The 13,056-nt window shown below is 35.4% G+C and overlaps 1 protein-coding gene across 2 annotated transcripts in view; it reads left to right on the top strand.

The window, feature by feature from the left end:
* MXI1 (MAX interactor 1, dimerization protein) overlaps window positions 1-13,056 on the top strand; it is an 82,099-nt gene that overhangs the window by 43,380 nt on the left and 25,663 nt on the right. For both annotated transcript variants that reach the window (XM_039250715.1, XM_039250716.1), the window contains exon 3: window positions 947-976. In XM_039250715.1, the coding sequence (XP_039106646.1) occupies window positions 947-976 (30 nt within the window). The remainder of the gene's footprint in view (window positions 1-946; window positions 977-13,056) is intronic.

Here is a 13,056-nt window from a genome sequence, read left to right as displayed (position 1 = left end):
TCTTCCACCCTAAAAAATGAATAAACACCTTAAAAAATAAAAATAAAAGTTATCACTCAGCAGTAACGCAAACCTTACTCAGCTTCTGTGCTAGCCAAAACTTTTTTTCTCCCTAGTTCAGGAGTGACCAAGTAGAGCTGGAAGAGGACACAGAAGTACATTTTTCTTTTTAAACAAAAAGGGGATTATGTGTGAATTAAAAATCTACAAATCAGGGCTTCTGGATGGCTTAGTTAAAAATCTGACTCTTGATTTTGGCTCAGGTCATGATATCATGGTTTGAGGACCCCGCATCAGCTGTGCTGTCACCCCTGGAGCCTGCTTGGGATTCTCTCTCTATCCCCCTCTTTCTGCCTCTCCCTGACTCCTGCAAATACATACACACACTCTATCTCTGAGATAAATAAATAAACTTAAAATTTTTAAAAATCTACAAATCAACAAAATGTAGGATGGGGTAGATAAGAAAACGTGCTAGCATTAATTTTATTAAGAAAACTGAGGGGTGGCTGGGTAGCTCATTCAGTTAATCATTTGATTTTGGCTTAGGTCATAACCTCACGTTCGAAAGTTTGACCCCCACATGGGGCTCACTGCTGTCACTGCATAGCCCTCTTTGGATCCTGTCTCCCCCTCTCTCTGTTTCTTCCCTGCTCACACTCTCTCTCCTTCCCCTTCAAAAATAAATGAACATTAAAAAAAAAAGTTAACAGTGAAACACCAGTTTCAGAATATTTAGTTGTTAACTAAAGACACTGTATCCAAATGAATAGTTCTGATGAATGTAGACTATTTCTTCTTGATGAGGGAGATTCTGGAAGTCTGACTGTATATTGCATTATTAAAGAAATTCACTGGGTGTGGTATAGCAGTAACTAATCTCCCTTTCTATAGCCTTAGCAACAAATGGCTAATTACTTTTTTGTTTTCCTTGTTTTCCTTTTAGGTCTACACACAATGAGCTGGAAAAGAACCGGTGAGTCAGTGATGAGTGCAGCTTTCATTTTTGTTAAAAAGCAAACTCAGTGTTTTATCTGTGAAAATAATAGTACGTATGTAGTTATAATTTTATTTTAAAATGTATAGCATATCATGATTCTGATATATATGTATTCTTTCCAAAAAATGACTTAAATAGTAAGTTTATACTGTCTAAACTGGAGGACATCAATAAGTTTTTAAGCTCATTTGAATTTTGAGTTCATGGCGTAGCCTTTCTTTCTGTTTCTAAAAAGAGGTTAATTGTGATAGGCTCATGGCTTGAATATGGGCATACGATAGGGTTAGGTTTCCGTGGTGTGCTAATACTATGACAGATTGTAGGTCATTGAATTTCTCTTTGCAGTTTGTTCATTTGTTCATTTATTCATGCATTCAGCAAATCTTTATCAAGCATGAACTATATGTCATTGCCAGGTAGGCATAATGCCTTAGATAGGAAATATAAGGATGTGTGAGATAGCGTTTGTCTTTAAAGAACTTACAGCTTTCTGAGGGAAACAGGTAACTAAAATACTGTATAGTGTGGTAAGTATGGTAATGGAGAAGCAGAGGGTACTGAAAAATCTCTTTGAAGAGTCACCTGATTTTCTTTTGAGGGAGTCTTAGAAGGCTCTAGAGATGATGGTAAGTGAGTACTTTGTGTTGAGGGAACTATAAGAGGTTCAGTATGAGTACAGTATAAAAGATTGTAGCAAGAGGCAAGCCAGAGTTTGGGTTTCTTCTGAGAGCAGTAGGGAGCTGTTGAATGATTTTGGGTTGTCATGTGATCAGATTTGTGCTTTGGAAAATCACTTTGGCCATAGTGTGAAGAATTGGTTGTGTGAAGAAGGGATCTTAGACAAGAAAACACTTTTGGAAGTTATTGGAAGCTTCCAATGTAAGGGATAGAAGTAGGGTAAAGAGACTATATGGAGTAGAATCAGTAGATACTGGTGATTTGTTGACTATGGAAGGTTAAGTTTTAGATAGTATTACTATTTACCAAGAAAAGTAATGAAGGATGAGGAGTAGCTTGGGAGAGAAGATGAGATTGTATGAGCAAAATATTCTGTTTTTGATACAGAGATTAGATTAATAAACAAACTGGAATAATCTGCATCAGCCATTTCTGACAAAAAAGATTTCCATGACCTTCAACTTTTTGTCCTACTTTTTTTTTTTTTTTTTTTAAATAAAAGGGTCTTTCCAGATTGACTAACCTAACTGCCTCATTGTAGATGAATTTAAATGTCAAGTCTTCTTGAACAGGCTTACTTAGCATAGTCCTCCAGGCTGACTTAGTGGGTTTTACCACTTTGTTTGCACAGTGCTCTGTTCTGTTGTATCTCCTATTGTAAAACTTAATCAGGTAGTATTGTAATTACCTGTTCATATGTCTGTTTCTGCTGAAGCCTCAAAGGCAGGAATTCTGTTTTGTTCAGTTTTATAAACTCAGTACTTAGTATTTGATGCATCTGTAGTAAATGATGGCTTTCCTATTTGTGAAGGATAAAACTGGAGCAAAGTTTGGTGGTCTAGTCCAAAACTGCTTTGTGGCAAAGCAAACTTTTCATATTAAAGAATCACCTTTCTGTCTTGTATTTCTGTATTAAAGGACGTATCTGGTTAGTTTAAACATGGCAAAAACTTTTACCAAGAAATGACAGCTCTGAGGATTTTAAAAAACTTACATTGTACTTTAAGTTAGAGCATTAGAGAATGTATTTTGGGCCACATTTTAAAATACTAGTAAACACCTGGGGGTGCCTCAGTGGCTCAGTTGGTTAAATGTACTCCTCTTGATCTCGGCTCAAGTCATGGTCTCAGGGTTCGAGTGCTGGAGTCCCGCGTTGGGTTCTGCACTGCACAGAGCCTGCTTGGAATTCTCTGTCTTTCCCTTTCTCTGTGTTCCTCCCCCACTTGTGCTGTTTCTCAAAATAAATAAATAAACTTCAAAAAAAAATAGAATAGTGGTAAACATCTAAATGTAGTCCTTGGGAGACCCTCATGGGAAATCTGGCAAAAGCCTTTAACACTGAAGTGAAAAGACTCTTTGAGTAAACTATTTGGAATGGAGCTTTTTAAACCTTTGAGTAAATTTTAATGTATTTCATGTATCAATTCTGACTTATTGATAACTTTATCACCCATATTATTACTTTGATATGTCCCAGAGTTGTTTAATCTAGTATGTGTTTGTGGCACTGGTGTTAACATGTGTAGCTTTTGATTTCCTGGACCATACGTAATCTCTAGTGTTTCCAGTGAAGGTTTTTTGTTCTCATTTTATTAACTTAGATCTAAGGCGCTGGCTGATTACCTACCCTGTCTCACTCAAGACATGATTTCTTCATCCTCTATTGTCTTCTTCTTTCTCCCTTCTTCCCTTCTTTTCTTTCTTCTTTCCTCTCTTCCTTGAGGCTTAATTGAAAGGTAATATAGACTTAACCTTTCCAAGATGTATTTGGTTTTTAAAAAATTTATTTTTGAGAGAGAAGGAGAGAGCTGGCAAGCAAGGGAGGGGCAGAGAGAGAGGAAGACAGAGGATCCGAAGCAGACCCCCATGCTGTCAGCGCAGAGCCCAAGACAGGGATCGAACCCATGAAGCATGAGATCATGACCTGAGCTGAAGTCAGATGCCCAACTGGCTGAGCCACCCAGGTGCCTCAAGATGTATTTGTTTTTAAAAGGGGTGGTTATCAATATGAATAGATTTCAAATTTAGTGGAATGTATCAGAGGGTGAGTACCAAAGAAGAATTCATTTTAATAATCTATACTCCACTTATGAAAAGTTAGAGGCTTGTGATCTAGCAAAAAAAAAAATATATATATATATTTATATATATGTGTGTGTGTATATATATGTATATGTGTATATATATGTGTGTGTGTGTGTATATATATATGTGTATATATATATATGTGTGTGTATATATATATATATATATGTAAACACAGGGTAATTTAAAGGGAGGGAGGTATTTTAGCCAAATGGCAACAAGGCAACACAAGAATATTTTTAAAATTTAAGCCTGTGTTGTTACTATGTTTTTAGCCTCCCTCCCTCCACCCCCCTCCATCCCTCCCAGCCCATTTTATTTAACAGTTCTTTCTTTTCCCCAAGGCACCATTTTTATTTGATAAAATAAGGAAAAAGTTAACCTAGCTTTGGCTTCCTTTAAATAGAATTTTGACTTTGCCTTTAATTTGCTTTTGAGTGTGATTTTTACGTGAGGAAGGTAATTCACTATCAAGAGGGTAATTTGATTTTGTCTTCATTCTAAGAAAATGTTCCTAAAGTAAGTCATATTCTTGAAAATTTTCCACTTTACATGTTATATATTTATATCAGGAGTTGTTTTTTTTTAACTTGGTTTAAAATCTTGCGTATAAAGCTGCTCTGTGGTAGTCTTTTTTTTTTTTTTTTTTTTACTGGGGCAAAGCAGTGAGAATTCGTATAGATGATTTTAAAGTGTTAGCGAATAAGAGAGGAATTCCAGATAGTTACCTTACTATTTTTTTTAAAATGTTTGTTCATTTTTTGAGAGAGAGAGACAGAGCATGAGCAGGGGAGGGCCAGAGAGAGAGCGGGAGACACAGAATCCAAAGCAGGCTCCAGGCTCTTAGCTGTCAGCACAGAGCCTGATGCGGGGCTCAAACCCACAAACTGTGAGATCATGACCTGAGCTGAAGTCAGACGCTTAACCAACTGAGCCACTCAGGTGCCCCCAGATGCTTATCTTAAAGCCCTAAGATTATTGAAGCTCTGGGTCTGGCCTTGAGACAATAGCCAGCAAATGTTGACTTTCATACACCCAGATCTCAGAGGAAAGCCTAACGTTTGACATTTGGGGTCTGGCAGGCCCAGTGTAGTTTGCTCCGGCCTACAATTACCCTAATATGCAAATAGCCCACTAGGAAGCGTGGACTAGTTTCAAGACTGTTAAAGGGATTCAGGTTTTCTTGGATAGATCCTGAGGGCTTATTTCTGCCTACAACTTTGATGGTTACATTGAGCCTACTTTAGACAGTTCAGAGCATTTATTACTTGTATACTTACCTTGTCCCCCTAGACCTATAATAGCTTATAACTGACTCCAGAGGTGGAGGTAAAAGGGAAGCAAAGTACCTTTAGATGTTCTACATTCCTCAGGAATCTGTATGAATCCTCTCATGGTATATAGTTCATGAATCTTTGAGATTTAAGAATTAAGTTCATGTTGTCCATTGGCTTATCTTATGAGTTGTATCCTTAGCAAAGAAAAGACTATGCAGTACAGATTTTAGATCATTTCATTGCTTTTTCATTTTCTTAATTCAGACTACTGATGTTATTGAAAGAGTCAACAACTTTAACAGAACTTTAGTAGTCAAGAACCTTAGTGCTGAAGACAGGAGAGGCCTTTCAACCCTGATAGCTGTCATTCCTTGGAAACAAAAGGCTTATCCTTATTGCAATTTGGCGGAATCTAGTAGGGCCAAATGAGGATACTGGCAGAGCAGTATAAAAGAGAAGCAGGTCCAATGAATAGTAATAGGGATCTTCCATATAAAGACTTTCTCATATTTCTGAGGGAAAGATTCAGATGACATATATGGAGTACTCTATTCCCCCCACTATGCAAGACTGTTATGTAATCCTGTATGGTAGGAAGGCAGAAAGTGTATGTCAAAGTGTTATTGAAAACTAGCCATTTTGACCATCATAACTACAATTTGAAACAAGATGATGGAAGCACAAAAATAGTCCTAACCATGATTCTATCTGATCATAAATATGATAGCTGTATTTAATATCAATCTTCAGTAATGATTAATAAATACTGTTTGTGGCGTTGTGGTGGATAAAATGAAGTATAAGATCCTGACTCGGTCCTGTCTTAAAGCTTTAGGTCATTATAGTTTGGTAATTATTTGTTTCATCTTTCAGTACCAGGAACTAGTTTAGTTACCAGGGCATGTCTAGAAAGGTGCATTGAAAGTGTCTTTGAAGTTGAAGGTTGAAACCCCCTAGTAGTCTTATGCAGTCATTTAGTGCGTCATTTTGAAAAAGAAATAGAAAAGACTAGAAAATACCAAAGTGCATTGCTTGAAGTAAAGTTAAATTTAGAATTATGAAACTTGAATATACTGGGTTATGATATAAAATGCTATGCTCATAGTGAAAAAGTCACTGCTCTGGATAGTGAAGGAGGATGTATGCTGAGACATGAAGAAGAGAGAATTTGAATCTATGGAAAAAAATAGGAAAAGAGGTCAGAGTAAGTATAGCCATAGAAGCAATGAAAGGTGACATTATAAAGGAAAGACTGAGTAGAACATATTGAATGGAAGAGCAGAGTCTATCAAATTAACACTAGGAAATGAAGCCAGAAAGGTGTTTTGGTGTTTGATTGTGGAATGGTATTGAATGTTAAGGAATTTGGATTTTATTTGTTGGTAGTAGTGAGTTTTTAAGGCTTTTGAAACAAAATGATAGGTATGATCAAATTTTTTATATATTTAAAAAAAGTACAGTCTAGGTATAGAAGCAGGGAAACTAGTTTGGATTCTTTTGAAGGACCTCATCTAGTAATAGGATATAGGAACCAGCACTCAGGTGATGGAATTGGGTACAGAAACGAAGAGAGAAGACTAAGCAACACCATTGCATAACAGAATATTATTTTCTGTTAACTGCTACCATTCATTTTTCCTTACATTTCATTATTCACATAGCAAGAGTGATGTTCCTAGGACATCAAATCGTGGGACGTATCAAATCATGTCATTTCAGTTTGTAGTCCTCCACAGCTTCCTTTTGCAATTAGGTAAAATCTATGACCTACAAAGTCCTTCTACTCTACCCCTTGTCTCCTGTGGTCCAGTTGACATTGCTGCCTTTCTTTTCCACCATGTTAATTTTCATCTTAAGGCTTTTGCACTTCTTTGTTCTGCTTGGAAAACCCTTGCTCTACTAGCTCTTCATTATTATTTAGTTGTCCGGTCATCTCCTTAGAGAACAGTAATTGTTCCCCAGTCACTCTATCCCATTGCCTTTTCTGCCATCTTAACATTTAATCTGTCTGAATTATTTACGTTTGAGTTACGGGACTTCTTTTATTGAATGTAAGTTTCAGAAAGGCAGGGACTTTGTTTTATTTACCCTTAGCACATAGCAGTCATTCAGTAAATATTCATTGAATGAAAAATGATTATATGTGTTATTGACTGTACCCGTCATGAACAGTATATGCACTTGAATTATAATGGCTTAAGTGAAAAAAGACAATTATAAAATAAAATTTTATTATCACAGTAAAATAATTTTATAGGATATATATGGAAAACTTAATTCTTAAGTTTTAAAACTTTAAGAAGTTTAAGAAACTTCTTCTTAATTGGGAGCATCTTAAAAGGTTTTTACCATGAAGGACTTTATCTTGCTTATAAGAAAAGAATCAGGAACTAATTGATTCTTTTAGTTCATTAGGATATTATGTAGTACACTAGGACAAAGACAGGTAATTTTCTAAAGAGAAATAGTTTACCTGATGTAATTCATCCTCCATTTGTGAGATTTTCATTTTTTTTCATTCTGTGAGTTGAAAATGGCAAGCATTTTGCAAGGTAAAGATTTATATATACTTGGAGACTAGAAAATCATAAGTAATTTCAACTTTTTTGTGTTAAGATTTTTGATGTATCAGTTATTTATATTTATCCCAATGATTTGTACATGATAAAGAATACAATATTTTTTTCTAGACTGTCTACATATCCAGTTTCCATTTGACATGGATATTTTGGCAGAGTGATTGTTTTGATATACTTTATTTTAGAACAAAACAGAAGACTAAGTCTTTATGACCATGGGTTAAGGCAGCAGTTTCTTAGTATATTACCTGACTACTTAGGATTCCGTGGAAGGAGAAGCATATCTTGATGGGCTTTAGCTGTCTATTTTGGGTGCTTGTATGACATTTGTTTAAAAAGAATATGTACTTTTTTAAAAAAGATTTTATTTTTTAAGTAATCTGTACACCCAAAATGGGACTTGAACTCACAACTCCAAGATCAAGAGTTGCATGCTCCACTGACTGAGCCAGCCAGGTGCCCCAAGAACGTACACTTTTCTTTTTTTTTTTAATTTTTAAGGTTTATTTATTTTGAGAGAGAGCACGTGTGGGGCAGGGGCAGAGAGAGAAGGAGGGAGAAAATCCCAAGCAAGCTCCCTGTTGCCAGCACAGAGCCCGATGTGGAGCTCCAACTCACGAAACCATGAGATCATGTTCTGAGCTGAACCCAAGAATTGGAGGCTTAACCAGCTGAACCACCCAGGCACTCCAAGAATGTGTACTTTTTTTTTTTTAATTTAATGTTTTATTTATTTTTGAGAGAGAGAAACAGACAGTGTGAGCAGGGGAGGGTCAGAGAGAGAGGGAGACACAGAATCTGAAACAGACTCCAGGCTCTGAGCTAGCTGTCAGCACAGAGCCTGACGTGGGGCTTGAACTCACAAACCATGAGATCATGACCTGAGCCGAAGTTGAATGCTTAACCAACTGAGCCATCCAGGTGCCCCCAAGAATGTGTACTTTTATACATAGTGTGCACATTTTTTTTAAAAAATGTACATTTGCTAGGAGGAAAAAATGAATTACAAGATGGTTTGGCAGAACTTTCACTGAAACTTTTAACTCAACTAATAGTACCCAAAAGATATTTGCTTGCATTAAAGACAAGTTATGGGGTTAGTGAAACTAAACTTTTATTGTAGGTTTGAAATCTATGACTGCTGGATCAGAAGTCCACAGTTTGGGATTCGGTTTAATAATTTTGGGAAGTTTAATCAAAAGCTCTTCCTAGCCTTGGTTTATTACTAAGGTGTAAATCTCAGTATGAAAATACCTTATAGTAACTTCCTTAGCCTGATAAAGGGCATTTCTGAAAAACCCACAATTAACATCATACTAAATGGTGAAAGACTAAATGCTTTCCCCTAAGATCAAGAATAAGACAAAGATGTCTGCTCTTATGGTTTCTACTCAACATTGTTCTAGAGGTTCTAGCCAGGGAAATTAGGTGAGAAAAAAATAAAAGTCATCAAGATTGGAAAGCAAGAAGTAATAGAACCATTTTTACTTGCAGATATTGTAGTCTTATGTATAGAAAATCCTTAGGAATCCACATATACAAAAAAACTATTAGAGCTTGTCAACAAATGTAGCAAAGTTGCAGAGTTCAGGACTGACACGCAAAAACTAGTTGTGTTTCTGTACATCAGTCTGAAAATGAATTTATGACAGTAATTCCACTTCTAGTGGCATCTAAAAGAATGAAATACCTAGAAATAAATTTAACCCAGGAGGCAAAAGATTTGGATACTGAAAAGTACTACTTAACATTGTTAAAGTGTCAGTACTGTCTGTATTGATCTACAGATTCAATGCAAAATCCCAACTTCTTTTTTAACAGGAATTGACAACTGCTTTTAAAGTTCATATGGAAATGCAAGGTACCCAGATAAGCAAAACAATCTCGAAAATAACAAAATTAGAAGACTCATACTTCCTAATTTCAAAACTTAATACCAAGCTACATAATCAAGGCCATGTGGTATTGGCCAAAGAATAGACTTATAGATCAATGGAATGAAGTCCAGAGTATAAACACTCACTTTTGTGTTGTGCCAAAGACATTTTTTCAACCAAGAAGGCAAGACAGTTTGGTGTCTTTTCAACAAATGGTAGCTGACACAACTGGATATCTACATGCAAAATAATGAGGTTGGATTGTTACCTCACACCATACATAAAAAGTAGCTTAAATGGATCATAGACCTGAATTTAAGAGCTAGAACTATAACTTTATTAGAACATGAGAGTAAATCTTTGTGAATTTGTGCTAGGCAGTGGTTTCTTATATATGACACCAAAAGTACAACCAACCAAAGAAAAAATTAGATACTTTGAACTTTATCAAAATTAAGAACATTTGTGCTTCAAAGGATACCATTAAGAAAATGAAGACAAATTACAAAATGGGAGAGAATGCTTGTAAAACATATCCATTAATAGTCCTATATCCAGAATATAGAAAGAACTCTTACAACTAAACAATAAAAAGACATCCCAATATAAAAACTGGCAAAAGATTTTTTAATACCTATTTCTACAAAGAAAATATACAAATAGCCAGCACCTGAAAAGATGTTCAACATCAGTGGTCATTAGGGAAATGCAAATCAAAACTATGTGATACCATTTCACACTCACTAATGGCTAACTTAAAAAAGCTCACTAACTTTTGTGGTCATCCATTCATTGTATCAGTCATTATTGATTGGTGGAAAGGTCCTAAAACGTTGACTGACCTCATAGTTTGGCACTTACAAAGTAGTGATATCACATCATCTGATGGCACTACTCAAATGACTCAATACTTTATGGTTACTTAAGACCTGTGATTAAACACATAAGTTTCCAATATGTTAATTATGTGGTGCTACTACCTAATATGGTTTGAGTACTTGATAATGAGTAAAGTTTGTGCTCAATCGCATGTAAGAAGGGTGTTTTTAAGGGTCTTTAAGAACCTCTTAACAGTGAAATCTTAACAGAATTAAGACCATAATGTATAATACATTGAAAGGTTGTACTAGTTGTGCAAGTTTCTTTTAAGCTGTAATAAAATACAACCTAATTGTATTTGTTAGTCTTTGAACAACAAATTTAAAAAAATGTAGTTGTGGAGGGAAGGGGAAATATCATTGTCCAGAGACCAAGAAAGAACTACTGATCTGATATTCTGGTTAGGCAAATAAAATGAAGCTACTTCCCTTTTTTAGTCTAAAGATGGAGAACTGACACCCTTATTTAATTCATGTAAAAGTCCTGAATAAGATAATTTTATTCTTTGTACTTTAGATAGTAGGAATCCAGTTACAGTACTGAGTTACTGAGAGTAACTATAGAACACAAAAAAGTATTTATGCATTAGAAAGTAGTGGATACTTATTTAACAGAGTTTTTCTATTGAAGCTGTAGAACCAGATGAATGTAGATGCTAACATTATCAAACAGTATGCAGAGTACAATCGCTGTTTGTCATGGAGACATATATTTGATGCATTTATTTTTGTATGCAAAAAAAGAATATTCTAACTGTATTTTTATAGAGATAGGAATGCTGAAAACTACAAACTAAAAATAGCTGTCAGAGTGCAGGGATGGGCACCTGTTAGAATTAAATGTTATATGAGATAGAGATGAAGTAATTGGTGGGTTTTGAAGATAAAATTTATGGTTAATAGAGGAAGCACAGCCAAGATAAAATTACACATCTAAAATGCAGCCTGTGCAATGAAGTCATTGCATTGCTATCTAGATAGATTCACAGTTTCTGTATTGACCTTTGTCAGAAATAGCTCATTAAGGTTAAGCTTTCTACTCCCACCCCCAGGCCATGAGGTGACAGAGGCGGACTTAGACAAGGATTACATGCTAGAAATCAAGTGTTCTCAGAATTACAGCTCTACAGTTCCTAAACTGTACTGAAATCACTTCTACAACCAATAAGATGGGAGGAGGTGAGATCAGTAGGTCTTAAAAATAGCCCAGAAATGTTATAACTTGAAACTCTAAAATTATTTCTAAAAATAAATAATTGTTAGACTTTAAATAATTGACATAGTGAATATTATAACATGGTGAAGGTGTAGTACCTTTTTATCTAAGTGATTGCCAAGTGTGTATCTCTGTGCCGCTGTAACTTGTTTAAGAAAACACTTCCTCTCAAACTACGAATTTGTAATTTGAAAAAGGGAATAGTTTAATTACTTGACTTTTCTGGTACGTTTTAGATGATGCAGTATACAAACATTTACTTCATATGCATCTTTAAGGAATATGTTTGATCCATAAAACTATACCTTTTATACTGATGTTCATAATAATTATATAGCAGCGGAATTCTACTAGACTTTTTTTTTTTAATGTTTATTTATTTTGAGAGAGAGAGAGAGTGCAAGCAGGGGTGGGACAGAGAGGGAGAGAGAGAATCCCAAGCAGGATCTATGCTGCTGGCACAGAATCTGAGGCAGGTCTCGAACTCATGAACTGTGAGATAATGACCTGAGCCAAAATCAAGAGTCAAACGCTCAACCAGCTCAGCCACCCAGGCACCTCAGAATTCTACTAGACTTTAAGGCAACATGCTGTTTTGCTAAAAGCCACAGATAGTACTTAGTATAATATAAATGCTCTGATAAATAATGGTTTAATAATAATAACTGCAATTCAAGTACTTTTTCTTAAGCACCTTCTTCATTTAAAGAAAATTCTATTTTTGTAGAAATATTGGCAATTAAAGCATGTTAAGAGGTATATCAGGAAGAAATCTTTTTATTACATCAAGAGATTTCTTTTTTTTTTTTTTATATATATTTTTATTTATTTCTAGGAGAGAGAGAGAGAGAGACAGCGTGAGCAGGGGAGGGTCAGAGAGAGAGGGAGATACAGACACTGAAATAGGCTCCAAGCTCTGAGCTGGCAGTCAGCACAGAGCCCGACGCGGGGCTCAAACCCACGAACCGCAAGATCATGACCTAAGCGAAAGTCGGATGCTTAACCGACTAAGCCACCCAGGCGCCCCTACATCAAGAGATTTCTTTAGTGTCTTCCATTTTTTAACCTTTAAAAAAATGGAGAAATTCAGATCTGTTTGATAATTTTAGCTTTTGCAGAGTTCTTTTGTATCTATATTTTTGTATGTTTCTAGTGAATAATGCCAATTGAAAGTCCCATGGGTATTACTAGTGGAAAAACCACAGATCTAAAGGAGAATTCAATAGTGAGAATAGAGTCTTCTAATATGGTTACTTGCTAACCAGTTCTTGAAGACAAATTGACTTAGAAAATAATTAACAGTCCTGGATAAACACATGACATGTTGCTTACACTCAAATTTTCTAACTCAAGAAAAGTAGAAACTTAATAAGCTTGTAAATATATGACTTTCTTGTTTTATTGTTATTTTGGGGAAAGCTAATGGAGAAAGATAGATTTTAATACTAAACATGGTTTCAGAACTA

The sequence above is a fragment of the Hyaena hyaena genome, unplaced genomic scaffold, assembly GCF_003009895.1.
Source record: "Hyaena hyaena isolate Hyena2069 unplaced genomic scaffold, ASM300989v1 scaffold_379, whole genome shotgun sequence".
Lineage (NCBI taxonomy): Eukaryota > Metazoa > Chordata > Mammalia > Carnivora > Hyaenidae > Hyaena > Hyaena hyaena.
The sequence above is the reverse complement of the archived record's forward strand: the minus strand, read 5'-3'. Positions and strand labels throughout refer to the sequence as shown.